Source organism: Mytilus californianus, unplaced genomic scaffold (genome assembly GCF_021869535.1).
Source record: "Mytilus californianus isolate M0D057914Y unplaced genomic scaffold, xbMytCali1.0.p SCAF_7, whole genome shotgun sequence".
Lineage (NCBI taxonomy): Eukaryota > Metazoa > Mollusca > Bivalvia > Mytilida > Mytilidae > Mytilus > Mytilus californianus.
The window spans coordinates 75,409,652-75,435,510 of NW_026262723.1; the positions used below are offsets into that span (position 1 = coordinate 75,409,652).

At 32.8% G+C, this 25,859-nt stretch overlaps 1 protein-coding gene across 1 annotated transcript in view; it reads right to left on the reverse strand.

The window, feature by feature from the left end:
* The window catches only part of LOC127708483 (sodium-coupled monocarboxylate transporter 1-like), a 50,479-nt gene that overhangs the window by 18,888 nt on the left and 5,732 nt on the right, over nucleotides 1-25,859 (reverse strand). Inside the window, exons 2-10 of the mRNA XM_052213360.1 lie at nucleotides 23,078-23,143; nucleotides 19,831-19,882; nucleotides 17,033-17,100; nucleotides 14,187-14,341; nucleotides 12,251-12,391; nucleotides 11,268-11,397; nucleotides 10,778-10,866; nucleotides 9,759-9,874; nucleotides 8,668-8,735 (exon numbers count right to left, since the gene is read on the reverse strand). Coding sequence (XP_052069320.1) covers nucleotides 8,668-8,735; nucleotides 9,759-9,874; nucleotides 10,778-10,866; nucleotides 11,268-11,397; nucleotides 12,251-12,391; nucleotides 14,187-14,341; nucleotides 17,033-17,100; nucleotides 19,831-19,882; nucleotides 23,078-23,143 — 885 coding nt within the window. The remainder of the gene's footprint in view (nucleotides 1-8,667; nucleotides 8,736-9,758; nucleotides 9,875-10,777; nucleotides 10,867-11,267; nucleotides 11,398-12,250; nucleotides 12,392-14,186; nucleotides 14,342-17,032; nucleotides 17,101-19,830; nucleotides 19,883-23,077; nucleotides 23,144-25,859) is intronic.

Genomic DNA, 25,859 nt, shown 5'->3' on the forward strand with positions numbered 1-25,859 from the left:
TTTTTTTCTTTCTTGGTATTAAATCACAGAAATTTAAAGAATATACTGCTTATAGATATAAGAAGATGTGGTATGAGTGCAAATGAGACAACTCTCCATCCAAGTCACAATTTATAAAAGTAAACTATTATAGGTCAAAGTACGGTCTTCAACACGGAGCCTTGGCTCACACCGAACAGCAAGCTATAAAGGGCCCCAACAAATTACTAGTGTAAAACCAGGAGTATTCTTGTCAGTTAAGACAGACATATAATTATATGTATATATATGTCTGCGGTATAGACATGGTTTATGAATGAATGATAAGTCTTGCAAAGGTACAAGATATAAAGCACATTGAAAATTGATTCCGCCGGTCTGTCTCCATTCAATAAAGGAAAGTTGACGTTAGATTGATTCTGTAAATTTTTTTTAAGACATCGTTGGTCAAATAGCTAAAGTATTTGTTGTGAGATGTAAAATATTTTAATAAGGACATTCCCGAAATGTAGATCGCTTTGGACGGACCAAACTATATTAATGTAACTGATAATTTTCTCTGCACATTTAAATATTCAAGGTTACCGATGATAATTCAAAATAGCACAGTTTTTGGTTTATACGCTCGTTTTCGTTGGCCATTTTTATTTATAAAATTATTTCATTGAAAGTTATTCAGAATTCCGATGTTACAACAAAATACTCACCCATCTATTTAAAAACTGAGCTAACGCAAAATATAAAAAATATATATAACGGCGATTCAGGTATTTTGCCACCATATTCCTCCCCAAATAATTATTTTTTTCTGTCTCAAACCCACATTTCTCTTTTATCATTTTTTTTTTTATCTTTTTCAAACCGGAAAATAATTTTTGTTCGTAATTATTCGATCTCATTCCAATAAGACAAAGTTGACCTTAAATTTCCTGTCAACTTTTTAAACATCTTTCTTCAAATGGCTGAAGTATTTATACGTTGTGAGATTTAAAATATTTTGATAAGGACATTAATTCCTGAATATGTAAATAAAGATCGCTTTGGACTGACCAAATTATATAATTGCAATTGGTAATTATCTATTTCAAATATGCAAGGTTACCGATTCTAATTTAAAATAGTACAATTTTTAGTTCATACACTCGTGTTTAGAATGCCATTATTATTTATTCAATTAAATTAATTCAGTATTTCATTGTAACAAAAATATTCAGCAGTCATAATTCATTTTAAACTGAGCTTACGGAAAATATAAAAATATACCACGGCTATCCAGTTATTGTGCCACCATATTACTCCCCCAAAATAATTATATTTCTTTTTTTATTTTCTGTCTCAAACTATCACTCCCGTTTATCATTCATACGAAATGATGTTCACACCTGGAACGGTGAACCGTGACGGCTAAAATTCACTGAGTGAAGATCAAAAGATTAGAATTACAGAATGCAAACCTTTAAATACCTTGAATTTAACCACGCATTCAACAGGTAGTCACTAAGTGTCACATTACAATACACATTGTATTAATTTTACACAGTACTAGCGAGAAATGTTTGCTAGACTGAAGTAAAAGGTGAGAATACAAACATGCATTTTTAATACACTATCAGTTGTATATGTTTGTTGAAAATATCCGTCGGAAAAAAAATTCATAAAAATATTCTATTGTATGATTTACTTTTATTACTATAATGACTATAATCATATCAGAAATCCTTAAAATATAAATCGTACATTTTATTTTTAAAAGTTGCACGGCTGATCACTTTACTTTCTTAATTATTAGTTGGTTAATAGCTACGCCAAAAGTCGTCGATGCGCTTTAAATCGCGTTATTAGATGATTAACGAACAAGACTTAAGTGAGATTAATTCCACTCCCGGCATGCAAAAAGACTTAAACTACGTCACAGAAGTCAGGAAGTTCGAATAAATAAAATTAATAATTCCCAATTTTCTTCTTTATTAGTTTTCATATCCAGATAAAACTTGGTGAATATGTTTTTTATGGTATTATGAACATAATAAGATGATAAGTAAAAAATCGCAAATTTTCCCTTTAATATCCAAAATTATAACTGCGCCATTGTGGCGCCTCATTGAAAAAACTGATAGACATGTTTTAGAAATGAATGCTTATTATGAAATGCGTCTAGACTTCTTTGATGAAAATAACAAAGATGCCAATTCCTTCATAAATTGTGAAGTATTTCCATTCGATGAGGATTTAACTCATAAGGACAAGTACTTTCATTGCTTAAAAATGCCAGATGATCAGATAGACACCCTTGCTGTGCAGGTAGCACAGACTTTGTTTGCTTCTTTTTATAAACTACTTAAAGTAGCGATGAAGAATCAACTGCCAGGAGAGGTCTATTTTATGTAGCATCACCAGAGTTAACTGCTGAAACTTTATCAGTTATACCACACAACAAGCTACCAGAGAGAGCATTTGGGATGCTTGATTTCATGGTCAGGTTTAGACCTAATGCTTCAATATTAACAAATGAATCGTTTATAACATTTTCATTCACCAAAACACACGAATGGTTGGATAGTTTACCCAAAGAAGAGAGAGATAAATTGCTGACAGATGTAAGGAAACAAGGTAAAGTATTAAGAGGAAAATTTAAATTGAGGTGTTCGGAAATAAAAAAGAAAAGATTAGAATCATTAAAGAAGAAACAAGAAGCAGTGAGGAAAAAGAAAGAAAACAGCTTCAAGAAGAAGGAAAAACAAACGTCAGAAGTTATTTTCTATGGATTATGGCAAAGTTCAAGTGTAGCAGATGACATACTAAGATCCATAACCAGAACAAGTGAGAAACGGAAGGCATTGATCGCGCAGTTAAGTTTCCGGCAAAATGTGTTGAAGCAATAAGTTAAAGATAAGAAAATATTTAATGCATCTGTAAAAGGAAAGGCGCTAAGTATAGAAGCTCTAACAGAAAATGTTAAAAAGCTCATAGAAGAGGCTGCTAGTAAAGATGTAAGTGAAAATATTCAACAAAGGTCATCTAGGATGCCAATTCTTGTTGGGAAAAAAGTACGACATACTTTCAACGAAGGAACATTCACTGCCAAAGTAATTTCAACAGTACCCGGATTTCCAGACTACTATAACTTAATATACGATAATGAATTAGACAGTGAAGGGAAGGTAACGGACACTACAGCTATCTACACATACAGACTATTAGAGGATTATCGAGCCAAAAAACTTGAGATAATACCGGAGGTGGTAGGTCTAAAACCATGTTCGAAGTTCTGTTCAAGATTCGTTCTGCATGGAGTTGCACAGGAAGTGCAATTTTTTAATATAATTTCAGCATGATCATGTATAGGAATACATGAACTAATCCATGACACTTGTTTACACAAAAACTTTACTTTGAGTACATGTGCACCCATCAAGTTTTCCCTTGGAGCTTCCCACATTCTGTATTGATCAGTATTGAAGTAATTTCATGGCCAGAAAAAAAAACACTTGCAAACACCATGCAATTTAATATATATCCTGAAATAATATTATATCTGGGAAGCTGCAAGTCATACTAACAACTAATGCTTGATACAGTGAAACATGTCTAAACTAAACCCTCAATAAACCAGAAACCATGTTCTGAAGTCCCTTCATCTCAGATTCAATGCATTTTGAACTTCAGTCATGAATGAGTTTGGTTTAGACAGATTTCACTGTATAAATATTGTAACTAATATACAGATATTAGTTTACTTTACTTTTATACATACAAATCTTTACAGTGATCTGACAAAATCATTTTTTTGGAAATTTCTCAAATAAAAATAATGTAATATTAAATTCATTGTTTTTCAGTGCAACAGGTATTTTAGACCTATAGTATAATTGTTGGAAGGTTGTTATTCATTTTTATTTATAAGCATTCACTATATAAGAATAAGAATATTTCATTAAATAGAAAGTTAATGAATAGGAACATTCTAAACTATCATGAGTGAATGACTATATAAAGACAGATGACATATTTCGATACTTGTCTCGTGCCTCATGGTACACACACACACATACATTTGTATATAAAGAGTACTTTTCATATTTATATTTTGTTTCTTTACATTCAAATGTTTATAAAGCTTTATTTTTCATTTTCAGTATACCAATTGATGTTCTGAAGAAAGGAATTTGGTACAATATATAAAGGTATCGTCATAATTAATGTTATGTGACTTTGGACGATAGAATTTCATGGGAGTGGTTGACATTTTCATGCTTTATGCTTCTATTTTGACCAAAGAACTGAACATGGAGGATTGAAAATGACTGACAAGATGTAAAAGAAGCAACATAAACAAAACTATAACCCAAATGATTAGAAATACACATTTTATTATTTTTTAAAGAGAGGAAACAGTTTTTCTAGAATAGTGAAAAATTACCATTTTGAAAATTTGCTATTTCTTCGTTGTTATTATGTGTATTGAAAAAAGTGAAACTGTTTTGAAAATGTCTTCACAATGCCTTTAAAATGAGGTAAAGTTTTCTTGGATCAGTTGATTTTAAAAAAATCACTTTCCGTACCTAATTTGTATGTTTTATCCTTAAAAAAAAAGTGGCTATTCTATAACATCATTGTGTATTCTACACATTTTTTTTCGGAATTAAGTATACTTTTATCAAATTCTTCATATTTTGCAGCTATTCAGTTTTAAAAGGAAAAACATTAAATAATATTATTTAATTGAGGTCTGGTGCTGGCATATCAGTAACTGCTAGTAGTCCTTTGTTAATTTATGTATCATTGTCATTTTGTTTAGTTTCTTTTGTTGCCTGTCCTGACATTGGATTCGGAATTCTTTTACACTAAGTTGTATTGTGCTTATTTCTGTGTGTTTCTTTATTCTACATTGGCTAGAGGTATAGGGGGAGGTTGAGATCTATCAAAACATATTTAACCCCACCGCATGTTCCAAGTCAGGAGCCTCTGACCTTTGTTAGTCTTGTAGGTTTTTTTTTAAATTTTAGTTCATTTATATGGTTTAAAGTTGAGGATGACGCCCATTTTCACTGAACTAGTACACATTTTTATTTAAGGGTCAGCTGAGGCCCACCTCTGGGGGCTGGATTTTCTCGCTGCGTTGAAGAACCATTTGTAGCCTTCGGTTGTTTTCTGCCGTTTGGTCCGGTTGTTGTCTCTTTGACATATTACCCATTTCAATTCTCAATTTTATTAGTGTTTTAAAGGAGGCATACGGACGTAATATCCGTCCCTGTCAGCATCCTTCATTCTGTGTTCTATATATTTTTTAAACAAATGAAAAAACACAAACCCCAATCTGTTAAATGTTCGTTCCCTTACCACTAAATTGAACAAGCATTTCATGTATATTTTGTTATATTTAATACCAATGTACATTATTCATGGACTCAGAATCGGAAGAGCCTGATGAAGAGATTCCAAACATTTTGTGCCTCAAAATTTCATTTTTCCGCATCAATTGTCTAGTGGAAATCTTATGGGATCTTTCGATATTTCTGGCCATGCGTCTTGCCATTCCAAGACGCACATCATCGTCTGAGGATTCCTGATGTTGATCAGGCTGAGCGACTCCATCTAGATCCCTTAAATGACGACGAGCTCTCTCGTTGATATTGTGTCTCGGGGCTGGAATTCTGCGAGACGCTGGTTTTTGTGGCCTGATGTGAGATGTAGAGGACTGATTAAGAGAGGCAGGGGACTGCTTGCGAGATGTTGACGGCGGGTTGCGAGATGTTGACGGCGGGTTGCGAGATGTTGACGGCGGGTTGTGAGATGTGGATGGTTGGTTATGAGATGTGGACGTTAGGTTTATAGATGTTGACGGCAGGTTGCGAGAAGTGGACGGCTGCATACAAGGACCAGACTGGTGATTTCGAGAGGTAGACGACTGGATGCCAAAAGTGTTCTGAGAAGTTGATGACTGGACAAGAGAAATTAGCGGCTGGCTGTGTGAGATGAAAGACAGCTGGTTTCTAGTGGTGGACGTCTGGTTACCTGTTACTGTTTGAGGAATTCGGCTTGCAGTAAATGGTGGGTTGCTCCCCGAATTGAGATGTGAAGAAAAAGATTGTATTATAGGCGAATTAGATATTGGTGTAGGCATGGAAGATCTACGAACCTGTTCAGAGGCACGAAAAGACAAAGCGGTTGGCATAGTAAGTGTTGTCAACGGTCTGGTTTTTTTTAGGTGTCTTCCCGATTGTCCCACTTTTTGAAATTACAGGTAAAAAAGTAATGAAATTTTGTGGGAAAATCGGGAATATGTTTGTGGGACAGGCGGGAAGTTCAAATGTGGGACAAGTGGGAAGTTCAAATGTGGGACAATCGGGAATTGTTTTGATAGTGATTAAATTGTTTTTATAGTGAATGAATGATTTCTGAATGAATGAATGACTTTTTATTCTCATAAAACTAATGACATAGTTATAGAGACAATAAGCATATACACCAATATAATGTACAGTGCATGTGTGAATGAATGTAATACATTAACCAGGAGGAGAGACATTCACAGCTTTAATATATCGACATATTTTTTCTAAAACTGTAATATTACTTGAGGTTTACATAATTTTAAGGTGTATGTATTTTTCCAAACAAATTCCGGTAAATATTTTTTTCTTTCATTATCGAAAGATTTAATGATACTCGTCACCGATATCAGCCGAGCAACAGAGACGACACAATTGTCTAATGTGTTTTTTTTTTATAAAACATAACCATTTACTCTCCAAACCATAATTATTCGAATAAATAAATAATAACTTATATAAGAGAGAGGAGAGTTTACATTCTTTTCATTGTAAATTTGATCTGGCAAAATTGTGGACATTAGCTTCGAAATCGATGAAGAAAGTTGTTGGGTTCAGGTGAATCTGAAGTCTTCAGTTGTGAAAAGAATCTTGTGTAAAAGTGCAAAGACTAGTGGAAACATCTCTCCGTCAACAATTGCGTTTTGAGTGTAAAGTGTAAATGAGTTTCTTTTTTTTTAATTGCATGCATTATTTCTAAATTATTTTAAAACTTTTAAAAAAGTTTAATTAAAATACGGTATTGATATTTGTTTTATAAATAAACGTAACATTATAGATATATGTTATATTATCTTATCAAAAGTGCATTAATCTGATGATTTAAAAAAATACATATCATAGTTTATGCATTTATAAAATTGATATTAAATAATAGTTTGAACATGCAATTATTGATTCTTGTTTATTTAACAAAACAAACAACAGTTGATTTAATAACATTTTACTTTTAAATAATGTGGGACAATCAGAACTATTGATGTGGGACAATCAGATCTCTTAAAATATTTAAAAGTTGGACAATTGGGAATAAACCTTTTTGACAATATATAGAAAAGTGATGTATATGTTACTGTGGGGTTGTCCTCAAAAGGTGAACTCCGAGCATAGAAAAATGCGCTCAGGACATATAATGTATTTCAACTGCAAAATGTATGTTCACTATTCAAAAGAAAATCTTATTTGTTTTTAAAAACACACCACTAAATTTAAAAAAACTAACTCTTATTGTTTCATATTTTACTGGATAATCAGAATTTCATGGAAGTTTGATATTGATTGCAACTTTCTATACGAAACCATATTGATATCTTGTTGAAAACCTGCTTACTGCAATAGTTTAATATTATAAATCCTGTATTTTCAACAAATTTCAATTTTTCTAGGAGAAAACTACTCAAATGGAAAAAATGTTACATTGTAAATAATATGTTCCTATGGGAAGCCAAATTTTCCCATTGAAAAAAATGTTCCCATAGGAAGAATAAATGTTCCAATGGGGAGAAACATGATTGTTCCCATACGAAAAGTTAAATTCCCATGGGAACTTTTTGAATTCCTGTTTTCCCATGTGAACTTTAAAATGCCCATGGGAACATTAAATTTTCTAATTGGAAGTTCTAATATTGTTAAATATCCCATTGGAAATGTACTTTTAATCAACTGTACTTGGGACATATGGGATTTTATTTTTTTTAATGATCTGTCATTAAATATTTTTGTTATCTTGTAAAACAACAAAGTCAGATTTGACAATTCTGGAATGGAATCAACGAAAATTGGTACCCCACGAATAAAAAGGAAATCTCAATTGTTTATACAATGACACAAAAAGGCGTACGAAGTTTTATTTGGTCGCAACCTTGTATTGCGTGATTTTGAAATAATTGGAAAACACGTGCACCTCTAATAGATACCAGCCGTTATCGAGTTCATCCTTAAAGTCATGAATGTGATTTTGATGAATTCATTTGATTTTGGTATCAATTGTATGAATTTCATTTTTAGATACGAATAGATAAGCCACAAAATGTATAATCTGGATTTCAAGCAGGACAGACCATGCACGCTTTTCTTCTCAAACTTAAAGTATAACAAAAATGAATAAAATTATTAAACTATAAATTAAAGAGCTCCTATATTCAAGTTTTCTACTTTGAAACATAAAATAAACATATTCATAAATGTTAATGTCTACATTAACTTGGTGAAAGTTTAATGAAATATATAACTTTAATAATTTCAAAGTTTTTTTTCTGCATTAAATTTTCGAAGATGTACATGTTATTTCTGTTCAGTAACGGAATCTATTTATTTGTTTAACTTACATGTAAGACTTCCTTTCAATAAACATTACCTTGACAACGCCTCCCATGGCTGATGCAATGTATACAAATACCAAACATACAATCCCGAGGACCAGTACTGAAATGTATGATATTTGTCTTTAAAAAATATAATAGAAATTTTTCTTCATTTCATATGGTACTTCATCAAACAGTTTTAAAGGATACATTTCACAAATTAAATTTTACTAAATGTGTAGAACAATAAACATGATAAACATGAAAGAATACAATGATTAAATGAAATTCACTTCTGCACGAAAACTGCTACTGGTTTCTGTTTTTCTAAATTTTTACGTTGAGTGTACATAAGGTCCTCACGATGTTTGGTAGAAGTTGTTAGCATCATGATAACCTACAACCGCAGAACAAACCTGGAGCGTGTCCAAGGAAATTTAACAGCTCTACATTATAGATGATGTTTTGCGGCCACATTTCCTCATTGTTATTAGATGACAGAGGGGCATTCGCGGGTCCTATACAACCACGGTAACAATTGATTTCCTAGCTCGGAACAGCATTAGTGTATTGACATGACCCTCAAAGTCGCCGGATTTGATTCAAATAGAGCATCTTTTGGACCAACGTGATAGACGCGTTTCCAAAGACGCGTGTCCAAACGCCAACTCGCACTCCAATCATTGGACCAACTCAACTAAACGTTGCAAAATGAATGGCAAAGATTAACACATTTTGATTCGATCCATGCCAAGGAGATGCAGAATAGTGTTAGCTGCACATAGTGGTCGCGTTAGATTCTGAATTTAGCATCACCGGCATACGACCCAATTTATCGACTGATGTGTTGTTCCTTCAAATATAAACTATAAAATTAATTTTAAGTACACAGAATTAAATTTTGAAGAAAAAAAGAACACGTGTTTCTATTTTGCAGAGTAGACATTCTAGATGCAAGACAAAATTCAAAAATATGATCTGATATTTGACAGTTGAATCGCATATGAACACATGAAGGATGTTATGTGATAGATTCATACTACTTTATAGCGACTAATTATGTGGCTGATCATTCCTTCTACTAGCAAATGAAGGTAGATGTCAAGCCGAAATGAATGCCTTCTTTTTATTTTGTTTTAATCACCTATGAATTTTGAGATGATTGCTGCTCTTTTGTCGGTGAGAGTTGTAGATAAGAATGGCTTAACGATATCCTGTAGAAGTGCCGCAGACATTGCGTTCAGACCAGAAGACACAGAGCTGAAATAAAAAAAGGTTTCGATTCTTGTATGATACATATTGTCAAAGAAAAGTATTACCCGACAAGAAATATTCAAAATAAATGGAAATGCTAACAAAACAAATTCAGTTTTTCTTTAAACAACTCGATTTTCAATTCACAAATAATCAACTTCCACCATTTAATGAACGTGCTGAATGTATCTATCCCAACGAACTACTTAATATAAGCTTAATAACAGTCAACGTAACTGTCTTTGTAGTAAATGGCAAAATTTAACCTAAAATATACGACAAAAAAGACGATATCAATTTTGCTATCACATACCAATACTTCCCTCTTAAGATGATGATGTTCCTCCTTATGTATCTTATGGTGTGTACATTTCACAATTTTTTTTGGCCAAAAATGTACTCACGGAGTTTAAGTTAATGAGCATTATCTTGGTAACAGAAAAGTATTTAACAAGAATACAGATAAAGACTTTTAAGTGATTTAATTACTTTCAATAAGGCTATCGGCATTCAACGCCCGCCTATCAATAATAAATTAAACCCATCAAAGATAACAGGGTGAGTATTTGTCACCCAGACGCGCATTTCGTCTACATAAGACTCATCAGTGGCGCTCGAATTAAATCAGTTATAAAGCCAAATCAAATATTACACCGGTCTCTGGACTTCGTCAAAGCCGGCTAAAACTATTAATTTAGTTCTCTTTAATTTACACGCTACTTTTGTTTTACTTGTTCTTTTTTGTATGTGTTTGTATCCACTTGTTTTGATATTAATTCGTCCAATTATTCAGTTAGGTGTGCTTTTAATACTTAATCAAACAATAAATTTGGACAGTTTAGTTATATCCTTTATTTAGTTAATTATAAGTAATTGCAGTGTATTCTGAATCTCACTAGTAAAATGTACCTAAGTGCACCACTGAATACTGCTGCAATGAAAATACCAGATACTCCAGGATAACGTCCCATTATGTCCATTACAAACAATGGTAACAACTTGAAATTATAAAAAAAAAAAACATATTTAATACATACATATATATGCGTTTCTAGTACCTATTCATTTTCAACGTAAGTGTTGGTTAATATGTCTAAACTTTGAAATCTCATTTACCTTCAAATAGCACATTAATTTGTCTGTTACTCGTGCAATCTTGATAAAAGAATGAAAATCTGACATTCTGTTTGTAGATTTAATTGTCATGCATCCGTTCGGTTTCACGATTTATTCAAATTGCCATACCGTGATGACCTTTAGGTTGAGGTCTCCAGTTGTCGCGTATCAAGTGATATCCCTTACCGTGGATTACATTTTACATATTTAATCATTTACTTAACATTATTGTGATTGTGCTGCTTCAAACCAAGTCAATTCTGCTTTGATAAGCTTTACAAACCTGGTCACCCGCTTTAATAGTTCCTGTTGAAAGAGGATCACAGGTATGATAGTAAGCAAAGACAACCAGACCATTCAATCCTCCGACCACAAGTATCATCATTAGTCCAGGTACACTTATCCACAAAGCCCTGTTATAAACGTCGATAGCAGAATCTTAGAAAATTCTATCTTATGGGTATAATATTAATATTGATTCACTCATAGGGTCTTTGCATCGGAAAAAACACATTTATTCTAAAACCAGCTGTTGGCATGATACGGGTTATGTTCTTCTCATATTTTTTATGATGGTATGATACTAAACCCCTAACGGGAGGCTAGAGGTATAGGGGTAGGGTTGAGATCTCACAAAACATGTTTAACCCAGCCGCAATTTTTGAGCCTGTCCCAAGTCAGGATCCTCTGTCCTTTGTTAGTATTGTAGGTATTTTTATTTTAGTTAGTTCATTTATGTTTTAGAGTTTAGTGTGACGTCCATTTACATTGAACTAGTACACATTTTTGTTTAGGGGGCAGCTGAAGCCCGACTCCGGGTGCGAGATTTTCTCGCTGTGTTGAAGACCATTGGTGGCCTTCGGCTGTTTACTGCTTTTTGGTCGGGTTGTTGTCTCTTTGACACATTCCCCATTTCCATTCTCAATTCTATAGAAAGGTATATGGTAAACCAAATTATTTGTGAGGTTGAGCTTTAGACACATCATATTTATAACAAATATGAAGTGTTATTTTAATTGTCTAACACTGGTTAATACCGCATTTGGTGGACTGTTAGTCCCATGAATATCATCAGCTCACAGATTAGTGCTTCGAAGCTGAAAAGAATTATAACATTACGTTTTTTAATTATTCGTCTATAAATCTTGAAATATCAAACTTATGTTTTAAGTGGTTTTTAAAATTTAGACAAATCTAAACTTACAATTGATGCCAAGTATCTAAGTACCATAAATTCGTATTCAGGAAATATAAAAGTATACTTACCTTTGGGAATGTTTAAGTGTTGGACATGTCAGCGTTCTTTGTACCATTGCCTGATTGGTTCCAAATAGTGTGATCCACATAAAAGCTTGACCAATAATAGCACTCCATACAGTATAACGTGTTGACATATTGAAACTAAAACTAAATATTTAAACATTTCAAGACTTGCACCGTGATAAAAAAAAATGTAAAATTTCCCATTCCCAGTCAGTATGGAGTATTGTATCAAACTAACGGATTTTTCGTAAATAAATACATTGTGATTCCATCGCTTCACATATTGCTTTGTATTTTTGTCCTCCGCGTAACGCGTTGCGGGGGACATGGAAATACCGGGCGTCCGTCCGTCCGTGTGTCCGTCCGTCCGGTCTTGTTAGCGCTCTCACGTGTACAATTCTTGCCAGATTTTTATAAAACGTATACTATAGGTTAATATCAGCATTATCTCGAATAAGTTCTATAATGGTGGCCGATCGACTCTTTAAAAGAGTTATGCCCTTGGAAATATTGAATTTATGGAAAATGGCCTTGTTAGCGCTCTCACGGTTACAATTATTGACAGATTTTTATAAAACTTATACTATAGGTTAATATCAGCAATATCTCGAACAAGTTCTATAATGGTTGCCGATCGACTCTTTTTAAAAGAGTTATGCCCCTTTGAAATATCAAATTTATGGAAAATGGCCTCGTTAGCGCTACAAAAAAGTGTTTTAATTAGTTATTGCCCTTTTACCTTGGAAAGATAAAATATGTGTAACACGGGGGAACTCTGTTCTTTTATTGATTTATCTGTTTTGGCTTCATATCTACACTTAATAATAGAAGAATAACATAAGATGATGTAATTTATCTATACATATAAACCAACGATACAGTTATTAATAATTGCTCGAACGATGTTATCTTACAACCACTATGTCGATACCTCTGCTAAATTCGTATCTGATGCATTACAATTGGTTTCCGTTAATGTTTCTACTTCAATTTGGTCAATACTTCTGCTAGTGGACTGTTCGCTCCTGAGATTATCACCAGCCCAATAGCAAGTATCGGGTACTGGCATGAATATACGGACACTGTTTGATTGAAATTTCTTGCGTCGCGCGTCTGGCTTACCATATTATGATCTTATGGGATCTTTGATGAGGTTTTAATATGCTTCAAAGAGCTTTTTTAACGAAAAAATAACACAATTATATTCAATCAGTAAACTTATTTTGATAATGCACAATACATTAAATGACCCGTTACCAAAATTGACAAAGCCTAATTTTGAAAAGATTCGTTTTTGAAACGTTTAAGATTTGGCGAGCATAAATTATTCAAAGGGCTATTCCGTTTTCATTTTCTTGGTTAGGAATATTACTGATTACAATTTTCATTTGTAAAGGACGGGCATTATTGGTTCAAGGATTGATTACCGTTCCGGATTACCCGAAATCACTCCCGTTTTTGATGGATTTCGTTTTTGTTTACAGTTAGTTATCTTTGTCGTGTTTTGCTTAGTGTTGTTTGTCTTTAAATTACAATTTGCTAGCACTTTCAAATATAAGGCTTAGCATGTTGGTCTATCAAAACAAGGTATACTAATATCTCATTAATATATATGTATGCAATATTTGTCTCTGTAATATATTCTTACTACTTACAGTGACTTACATATAAAAATAATTTGATTACGGAAACCAATGAATTTGTTCAAATATCAACATCGCAATATATATTCATACTGAAACCATTCATTCTGTTTGTTGATAGTGGCTAACGTTTGAAACAATATTACATGGAAAACTGGTATTGCATCAAGGGTTAAACAGAAACAGACAAAAACTGAAAGAGAGCAGGAGTTCATTGAAAATATTCTGATAAAAATTACGTGCACTTTGCAAATATGACTACATATTCGTCAAGTTTCTTTTGTTACTTTATTTACTCAGTGAAATTTATTCTTCCATTTTCATCTGCAATTTTCCAAACTGCAGCTATCCCACCAACTTTCACAGTTCCCAAAATAAGGGTTACCAGGATACCTGTTAGCATGAGTACAGCCTGGAAACTATCAGTCCATAAAACTGCTTTCATACCTCCCTAAATAGAAGTGAAATTCATAGTAGAAATATAAATAAAGGCAATAGTAGTATACCACTGTTCAATAGTCATAAATTAATTAAACTGAAACAAATCCAGGTCACAAACCAAAACCGAGGGAAACACATCAACTATAAGAGGAAAACAACGGAACAATATAAACACTGAACTGCTACAAAAACAAACGCCAACATACACAGAAACGGACTATTTGATAACAACTGCCATATTCCTGACTTGGTACAGGACATTTTAAGAAAAAATGGTGGGTTGAACCTAGTTTTATGGCTAGTCAAACCTCCCGCTTATATGGCAATGTTGTAAATACCGCTAAAATGACAACATTACGTGACAGGAATACATTACAACTAAACGCAATAACACTCAGGACAGAGACATACATAAATAAATAATATAATAGTACATAACAACATGTAAACCACGGAATAACAACGGACACCTCCCATTTACACCGCAATAAAATTATGAACTATGCGTCACACGAATGTATCAACGCCACAAAAAGTGACGTCATAAGTAAATTTCTAAAAATAGAATATAAAATTGGGATTAAGTTTGTAATGGTGTTATTTTATGTATTTTCTAATCATTACAAGAATATTAATATAGAGTTATGTTAGTAATGGTGTAATTATTTGTATTTTCTAGCCATGTCGGCTTTTCTTCTAAGTCAAAACTGTAAAAACAAATAAATCCTGTGCATATAGTAGCTTTAAACTAAAAATCATATAAATCATATAAAGAACAAGCTGATTATAAGCCGGAAAATATTTTTTAAGAATCTTGAACTTTTTTGTTTCTTTAACCTACTCTTACGTCATGGGCTTAATTCAAAGTTAAACAAGTTGTGTTTGTTGTTATATGTTTTTTTCTATTAATTCAGAAACGGAAAGTAAACGTGTAAAATAAATTTCACTTAACCTCGTCGACTGGGAGCAGTAAACGTGTTGTTAAGGTATTAAGATATATACTACCGATTTCAGTGCATATTATACTTTATTATACGCCCGATTAGGGGACGTATTATGGTATACCGTTGTCCGTCCGTCCGTCAACAACACTTCGGGCAATCACTCAAAAACGCTTTCACCAATTTTCATGAAACTTTGGTGAATTGTTTATATCTATTCACGTAAGTTCCATTCGATTTTTAAAAATTTCTGATTTTACGTTCTAGAGAATCCGGACTTTATTCATAAGAAAAGTGCGTGGAAAGGGGGTTGGTGGTAATGATTTTCCAGTTTTCTGACTATAATTCAAAAATGTTTTGAGCAATGTTCATAAAACTTTGGTCACTTGTTTATATCAATTGAAATAAGCTCTCTTTTGTTTTTATAAATTTCTGATATGACATTGCGCAATTATGGAACTTTATTTGTTGAAAAATCTTCTAAAATGTTTCACACTTTGGACGGTTATAGATTGTTATTCGTTAAACAATCAAGATCGCAAACTTAGTTTCTCTTGAGGTAGCCTTAATGATGTCAAAGTATTTATGTTTTGTGTAAATTGGTACCACTGTGTGAGCATGTCTTTTTATTAAGGTGGTGGTGAGGGGGAGGGGGGTCTAATTGAGCAATGTTCACAATATTTCTAGTTGATCATATAAATTCATTTAAAGCATAAGAACGAGCTAAAAGGGAGACGGGCGTATCATGTGCTTATGGCGCAGCTCTTTATTCTAACTTACGTTTATAGTATATGTGTTCATTCAAAGAAAAAAACACAGTTATCATCATATTATTGGAGGTTTAGCTAACTATAAAACCAGTTCAACTGACCATTTTTTTCTTCGGAAAATGCCTATACCAAGTCAGGAATACGACACTTGCATTCCATTCGTTCTGTTTGTTGATAGTGTCTAACATTTGATTTTGTCAGTTTTTGTGGACTTCGCCTTTTTGAATATACATTTGATTTCAATGTTTTTGTTATACTTTTTTAATTGATCGTTGAGGAAGGAGCAGTCAGCTAATTAAAAGAGAGACGAAGGATACCAAAGGGACATTCAAACCCACAAGTCGAAAATAAACTGATAACGCAATGGCTAAAAAGAAAAAAGACAAACAAACAACGGTACACAAAACACAACATAGTAAATAAAGGCAACAGTAGTATACCGCTGTTCGAAACTCATAAATCGATAGAGATAAAAACAAATTCGGGTTACAAACTAAAACTGAGGGAAACGCATCAAATATAAGAGGAGAACAACGACACAACAAAAACACAACATTAAAATGTAACACACACAGAAACAAACTATAATATAACAATGGCCATTTTCCTGACTTGGTACATGACATTTTAAGAAAAAAATGGTTGGTTGAACCTGGTTTTGTGGCATGCCAAACCTCCCGCTTTTATGGCAACGTCAAACACAACACCAAAACGACAACATCACATGACAGAACCACAATACAAATAAATGGGAGAACATATAGTAAACCAAAGACTGAGCAACACGAACTTTGTTTCAATACTATGACTAACATTAACTCTTTGTTTCACTACTATGACTAACATTAATTCTGTTTCAATACTATGATGAACATCTACTCTTTTTTTCAATACTATGACTAACATTTACCGTTTGCTTCAATACTGTGACTTTCAATGTATACTCAACATGTAATTCTAACATGTTACACTGCTAATATGTATACTTACGATGGATGTATATAATATGCATACAATCCCAGCAGACAATATTGTACCCCACAGCGAAAGTCCAGTTACTGTCATCAGAATTAAAGAATTATTAAAAAAACATCATAATAAGAATAATAGTACTTTTTAATGTTCGATTGTGTTTTACGGTTGAAAAAATTTAAACGAATGTAAATAAGAGAAAACCTTTAAAGATTACATGTATCTATAATTGTAATTAGTAAACTCCCTTCCTTTGCCAAAAAGAAATAATTGTTTACGTTTAAATATTTGAATTGCAATGAAACCGTTGTGTAAAAGTCAGGCGGTTATGATCACCGTAATTTTACTATCCATGAATTCTTTAATAATGACCTTTTGCCATTTATACAGTTGCGGTTGGTTATTCATCACATCCACACGACGCTTTATTCATAACCCATTTCAAACTTCATTCTTTGTATAACTTATATTCGGAAACCTATGTTACAAATACACATTCATACAATACAAACTTGCAGCTATCGTTTCGGAAATTGCCAGTATGACTTTTTAGACCAGTTGGTATTGGTGAAAATCCAAAGGAAAAAAAAACATCCTTTTTAAAACGTTCCCTGGCCAACAAAGATCTTGACGCCATCGGTTAATGCAAAATCTCTCATCATAAATCAGTTTAATCCCTCTCTTCTTTTAAGATCCGTCTGTATCGATCATACCTTATACCTATACTAACTTAATTGCTACTAAAATTTTCATTTTCAAACACATGATGCAGGATCTCAATATTGACCACCTTACGTTCAAACCTCCTGATAGCACCTACTAGTTCTCTACTTGTATATTATCAGGCTTTCCATGTGATTACTGGTGACCTGCACATTGTTAGTAACAATTCTATGCGGAATGTGCAAACCAAAGGCCCGAAATATCTCGAGCTTAAATCTATCCAATTGAACATAACTTTTAAATAATGATGGATTCAGTCTAGAATTATGCCAGGTAGTGGGCTAAACGCGAAAATGAAGACGTTGTTCTCTTTCTTAATGGGTTAAGGCTATTAGGTCGTTGATACAAATTAGAATTAATAAACTGAATGTGTCTATGATTACTCGTGCTACATGGACCTTTAAAGACACAAATTTCGCAAAGCACTTGAGCTACCTCCATGACAAATATGTTGTCAATCAAAGCCGGAATTCAAAGTATTTTGAAACTATCACGTCTAGGAGCGGTACCGGTATGAATCAGATGTGGATACTAAATAATTCCAAAGATCTGTTCGAGTACTGTGGATTCAATATTATCTGTTGGATACTAATTGTCGTGGATTTCGTCGGTACAGGGAAACCACGACTTTGAATGATCAACGAATTACAAATTTGCTGTATTATTATATGCAGAATTTTGAAAAACGAAGAAATCAAATATCCACAAAAATGCAAGTTTTCCTCAATCCACGAAAATTGGTAATCAAGAAAATAAATGAATCCACAGTTTACACTTTAAATCTCTATCGTCTTGCAATAGAATAAAACATTTCATTTTTCTACCCTTTACACGAGAATTTCCCATTCCAAACTTAAACGGCAAATTGAAAGAATTGGTCCTACTTTGGTTTTATTACAAATGGCCACTGTAGATACAAATATCTTGTTTTATGGAGGGGTAAATTATACTTTAAAAAACCCAATCGAATTTAAACAACAAACTCACTGATCCTGACATTATCAAGATGCTTGATTTCTGAAAATATATTTATTTTATTTTGAGGACCTATTTATTAAAAAAAAAAATCCCATCAAACTTGACACTTAAGCCTTCCTCATATTTTGACTTACATCTAGAAATTGACAATCAGTGGGGTTCAGTAAAGAACGAAACTTGACAACAAAAGTAATTGTAATTGTAGACTTGCCATTCCTATGTAGCAACATTCCAGAAGTTCATGTATATGGAGTATATATCTTCCAGTTGATAAGATATCCCAGAGCGTGCATTTCCTAATATGATTTCCCTGACAGAGTGTTGCTGCTCACGAGGTAACTATTAAACCAAGGGTCCTAGTGATGAAGTCGGAAGTCATCCCTTCGCAAATTTTATAAATGAGACAGATGTGTTCCAATTGTCGTTACTAAAATCCCGTCCTCTTTTCATTGAATGTGACATAATCGCATTTATCCTTACATGAACAACACAAAGGGTGCCGCATGTGGAGCACGATCTGCCTATTCTTCTGGAGCTGCTAAATCCTAATGAATACCTCATTTGTATTTTTCGTCCTCTCTTTTGCAGAATGCGCAATAATCGGCATATATATACATGCAAGTTTTAATTTAAGAAGTGTAAATTATTCTTTTTTGACACCGGCAACACTAGTGTGACATAAAAGTAATATTGCTTCAAAAAAACCTACATTTTATAAATTTCATGCGTTCGAAACGTTTTTTTTCTGGATTTAACTTCATCACGAACGACCAAAGCAGAATATTTGAAAGCCAAATGAATGATGTATAAGAACCGAAACAGGCTACATAACTAAATAGGACCTAACGATAATAGCCAAACCCATCTGTCTCACTGTCTAATCGTATGAAAACAATGCACCATTATGATTTACATCACACAATTGAATCATGGTTATTAGAAAAGGAACAAATGAAAGTCTATAAATTTATGGTCAACATTTTCCATCAGGTAATATTTACTTAAGTATTTATCCAAAACTAAATGTATGTCCCAAAAAATTACCTTCGTCACTTACTGTAGTTTTGTTAAAAACTTAAATCTTCTTTCATTTTTTAAGTGAAGTACATAGTTACCTGCATTAAAAGCCAGAGCCGGAGCATATAAAACGATTGCCATATACATTATCTGAAAAAATAAGACAATTTACAGAAGTTAAAAGGGATTTACTATTATAGCATTTTTTTGATAGGAAACTTTTAAACGAAATATAATCTCTTAGGCGATTAAAATAAAAGCTGGGTTTGTAACCCTGATTAATTGGGCTTTTAATCAAGTAACGTCGATCATAAAACATTGATATATCAAGGAATTCGTATCTATCTGAGAGAATCGACCTGTAAAGTTTGTTTAAACAAAAGTGTTGGCCTTTTTGTATTTATTCACAAATGGTAATGGCGATATCATAAGCTTTTAAATGCAATTCTAGTGGTACGTTCTTTGCAGTATTTATTTTTCAAAAAGGTTCTGAATAAATTAATAAAGACACTGATCTTAAATTATAAAATAAATTTAATAAAAAAACGAATTTCTTTTTTTTCTTACAACCCGTGGCCATATAGATGATCAGATTTTCTCGAAGCTGGAGCCCTATGAAAAAAGTGTTGGAAGATAAACTTAATGAAAAGGAAAAAGCAATCACTTCTGCCATGACAGTTTCCTATCATTTAGCAGTTACAGATCAGCACTTAAAAGCCAATTTACCGCAACAATTAATTTGTCGGACTATATATGGTTAGACTTGTCATCTAAACTGCGTAAATCTAAAACTATTAATTATGTTAGTCAGACATCTGTTTCTGAATATCAATCATGTTTTCCTGAAAGTATATGCCAAACATTAACATTATGTAAATAAATCAGATTTTTTGTCTGTTGTGGTAGATGAGAGTACTGAAAGGGCATATGAAAAGCAACTTCTGGTGTACTGCGAGTATTTGAAAGACAACGAAATTGAGTCAGATTTTTGGCAAATATTTAAATTACATCTACAACTGCAGATGCTAGCAAAATTTACAGTGATATAGTTTCACATTTGGCAGGGAGAGGTATAGACATCAGTCGCTTCATTGGCACTAATGAAGCCAGTGTAATGACTGATAAATACAACGGTGTAATCAAAAAGTGTCAAGAAGAAAATTCAGAAATGATAGGTGTTCACTGTTCAGCCCACCGTTATGTACTGGCTACATCTCAAGCAGCTCCATTTGACCCTAATATCGTACACTGCTGAAGGGTTTTGTTAAATACTTGTTTAATTTTTTTAGTTGTTTAGTTAAGTGAAGCAATTAATAAATTAAGAGAAATACAATAATTGTTAAGATATTCCACAGCTGAAATATGCTGCTTTTCTTTCTGCTAAGAAAGTCAAGAAAAGCTAAGTCATTATGAACAGCGAAAACATTAGATTGTAATTTGTAAATTGAAAAATATGGTCAAAACCTTCAGGCAAATATGCTAATGATAATTCACAAGTAATGTTTTGAGGTTTGAATTAAAACAAGAGAAGTGAGAATCTGTTTTGGATTTAAATTTGAACTGACTCTTTGGCTATAAAATGACCAAAAATGTGGAGAGGTAGTCTTATATATAATATGTTTGCACTTATATAACAATAAATGGGTGATAAACGTCAATATAATAATAAATGGGTGATAAAAGTCAGAACACTCTACAATTTTTTTCTATAAAATTATTCATATTAAAGTGGTAGGTACTGAGAAAAAGTGCCATCCAATCCTCAATACATTTTTTGCCTTCATTCGCCGTTACACAAATTGAGAACTTAGTGATGAATGCAATTTGTAAAGACATGTTAACTTTCGTTAAAAATCAATACAAAAATATGTTACATATAACTTAGAATTACCAGTTTTCTAAAGATTACATATTTTGCTCAGTTACATTTGAGAAAATTAAGGAAAAACAGCTCCCATGATCCTACACAATCCTTTTAAGAAGATACTGTTGTAAAGAATCATGTTACTTTTGGTAGAACCAGAAAGCAATATCTAGAGATAGAAGTACTAAATTAGCAGCAAATCAGTATAAAGCTAAACATATCATGACTGGTGAGTTCTTAAAAGACCATCAAATATGGCCATCCAGTACAAAAAAGAAATTAAGATCACAATCTTTAGCCTATATATCAATGTGTTGCTTGTTTCTGCAATTTATTTTTGCAGAACAAGAAAGCAAGATCTAGAAACACAAGTTCTACATTTACAAAGAATTATATAGCTAATCATATAATGACTGGTGGGCTCTTGAGAGAACATGAAATATGGCGGGTACAAAAACACAATTAAGATCACAATCTTTAGCTTAAATATTGATGCGTAGATATAAGAAGATGTTGTATGACAACTCTCCATCCAAGTCAAAATTTATAATAGTAAACCATTATAGGTCAAAGTACGGTCTTCAACACGGAGCCTTGGCTCACACCGAACAGCAAGTTTATTTCTACATTTTAATGTTGTTTTGATTTGTTAGTTGCCAAATTTAAGTTAATTGGGTAAACCTCTCTTTTCATAAGTAAAATTGGAACTGAATATCATGGGTAAAATGAACCAAAAAAATAAACATAAATTGAAATGTCAGATAACAGTGAAAAATTAAGCTCCGATTGTGACCTCCCCTTTCACATGTCATTGAATGTCGGGGATATATTTGTTCCTCAAAACATATTTTTTCTGTAAACTTGGTTATAGATAAATGGAGAATGTGTCCATGGGACACAGATGATGCCCTCGCTTTCATTTTACGTTATAAAGGAATAAAACTAGAGAACTGTAAAAATGCCATTCAAATTCGAACTTGATCTGTGTTTTGTGGTAAAAAGGATTGTGTATAAGTTTCATAACATAACATTTTGTTGCAGCAAACTAAAGCTAGAGAACGGATACTAATACTAGACGGACAAACGGACGGACATTCAGACGGACATGGGTAACACTTAATGTCCCCTCCGACGCGGCGGGTGCATAAAAATATCATAATATCTGTTCGTATTAGAACATTTGTACTCTTTAATACCGTCAGGATATAAACTTATATTATAAAAAAGACATTCTATTACATGACAAGGATACCTGCTAGTAAAATATATATGTATGTCGTTTAATTGGGGAGTTTGAACCTACAAGGGAAGAAGTATGTCACTTTAACAGGACACATTATTTTGACTAAGAGCAGACCAGAATATGTAATGTTGTGTGGTAAGATAGGAAACAGCAATTTCCGTTTTCATCTGGCAGGTGATAAAACCCATAACCTTAATCGTACATTAATATGAGTGTCAAAAACAAAAGTGAAACTCACCATGTAGACACAAAAACAAATGGTTACTAATATTCTAACACTCTTGCTAAAACGAAGTTCCAGATACTGAAAAAGAAAGTAACCAACATCATAAACATAAATTAAGATACTGAACGGTTTCATCTACTGATGATTTTGTGTAAATTAGGTCGGCCTGGATTAACTTACTTTACACTGAAATTAAGATACTGAACGGTTTCATCTACTGATGATTTTGTGTAAATTAGGTCGGCCTGGATTAACTTACTTTACACTGAAATTAAGATACTGAACGGTTTCATCTACTGATGATTTTGTGTAAATTAGGTCGGCCTGGATTAACTTACTTTACACTGAAATTAAGATACTGAACGGTTTCATCTACTGATGATTTTGTGTAAATTAGGTCGGCTTGGATTAACTTACTTTACACTGAAATTAAGATACTGAACGGTTTCATCTACTGATGATTTTGTGTAAATTAGGTCGGCCTGGATTAACTTACTTTACACTGAAATTAAGATACTGAACGGCTTCATCTACTGATGATTTTGTGTAAATTAGGTCGGCTTGGATTAACTTACTTTACACTGGTGTTGGGATTGGCGAGAGTAAGCTTCCTTTCAATTTGAATATTTGGGAGCATGCTTGGAATATGACAGTTGTTTTCCATTCGTTTGATGTGTTTGAGCTTTTGATTTTGCCTATTGTTAAGGGACTTTCCGTTTTGAATTTTCCTTGGAGTTCGGTTTTTTTGTTGTTTTACTTCTTCCAGAGTTTTGGCCTCTGAACGTCAAAAAAAAATAATTTTTATACGGCTAAGAACATCCTCCTGCTTTTTTCTGCTGCTGGACCTTTTTCTACTGACTTATGATTTAAAACCTCCTACAATTTACAATATTTCATTGTATTCTTGCAATTAGTATTATTATTATTATTAAACTAATTATTATTATTATTATTATTATTATAAAACAGTAATTAAAATTCTCTTATTAATTGCAGCCGACAAGATTCAGAAAATAAAATAATAACTTCAGGACATATTATAAAAAGGAAGTCAGCAAAGTTGAAAGTTATAAGAGAATTGAGTCAGGTGCAGATGACATTTACGAAAGTGAATAGCCTATTTTCACACAGATGGATAAATCACTTAGACCAGTTGTAAATAACCTCAGGACATATTACAAGAAGGAAGTCAACAAAGTTCATAGTTATAAGAGAATTGGGTCAGGTGCAAATGACATTTACGAAAGTAAATGGCCTATATTCACACCGATGCATAAATTTCTTAGACCACAAGTACAAAAGGAAAATCTGACTCGGTAATAAATAATTACTAATTTCAAACAGCATTTTAAAATTACTTATCTACTTACTATACCACTAGATAAAACACGAATAAACGAATAAAATGAAACAACTGCACGCCTACTCAAGCCCTATATCATATATACAAGAAAAAATATCCGCTACTCTTCAGACAGGGTTACGATTTCACCCATTACTCCCAATGGAGCATGTAAATTATTCTGATATCTATTCGTTCCATCACATGAAAAAAAAGTAAAATCACAAAAATAATGAACTCCGAGGAAAATTCAAAACGGAAAGTCCCTAATCAAATGGCAAAATCAAAAGCTAAAACACACCAAACGAATGGATAACAACTGTCATATTCCTGACTTGGTACAGGCATTTTCTTATGTAGAAAATGGTGGATTAAACCTGGTTTTAAAGCTAGCTTAACCTCTCACTTGTATGACAGTATAAAATTCCATTATATTGACAAAGATGTGTGAACAAAACAAACAGACACAATAGGTAAAAATGTCTAAAATTGGGATACAGCAGTCAACGTTGTGTTATAATCTTAATCACTATAAAAACAAACAAATATGAAACAAAGAAACACAAAAAAGGCATATAGACAAAGCACATTAGCAAAAATGAAGGACAAGAGTATAAAAATTTACCATAACACAATGACGGGATGTATAAGTACAGAGCCACGTCATATGTAACAAAGACACACAAAAAGGCATATAGACAAAGCACATTAGCAAAAAAAAAACACGTCATATGTAACAAAGAAACACAAAAAGGCATATAGACAAAGCACATTAGCAAAAAAAAAAAAAGACAAGAACACAACATTTTACCATAGCACAATAACACAATGACGGGATGTATAAGTACAGAGCCACGTCATATGTAACAAAGAAACCCCAAAAGGCATATAGACAAAGCACATTAGCAAAAATGAAAGACAAGAATACAAAATAAATTACCATAGCACAATTACACAATGACGGGATGTATAAGTACATAGCCACGTCAAATGGATATCACCAAATAAAGAAGCAGTAGTATATCGCTGTTCAAAAGTCATAAATAGATTGAGAGAAAACAAATCCGGGTTACAAACTAAAACCGAAGAAAACACATCAACTATAAGAGGAAAACAACGAAATAACAGAAGTGCAACAAAAACAAACAACAATGCAACATTCATAGAAACGAACTATTAGATAACAACTGCCATATTCCTGACTTGGTACAGGACATTTTAAGAAAAAATGGTGGGTTCAACCTGGTTTTGTGGCTAGCCAAACCTCCGCGCTTTATGGCAATGTTAAATATACCGCTAAAATGACAACATTACATGACGGAAACAGAGTACAAATAAATACAAAAAACACCAAAGACAGAGAAATACATAAATAAATAATATAATAGTACATTTCAACATGTTAACCACAGAATAACAACGAATAACTAAAATAGTTTAGGACAGTACACA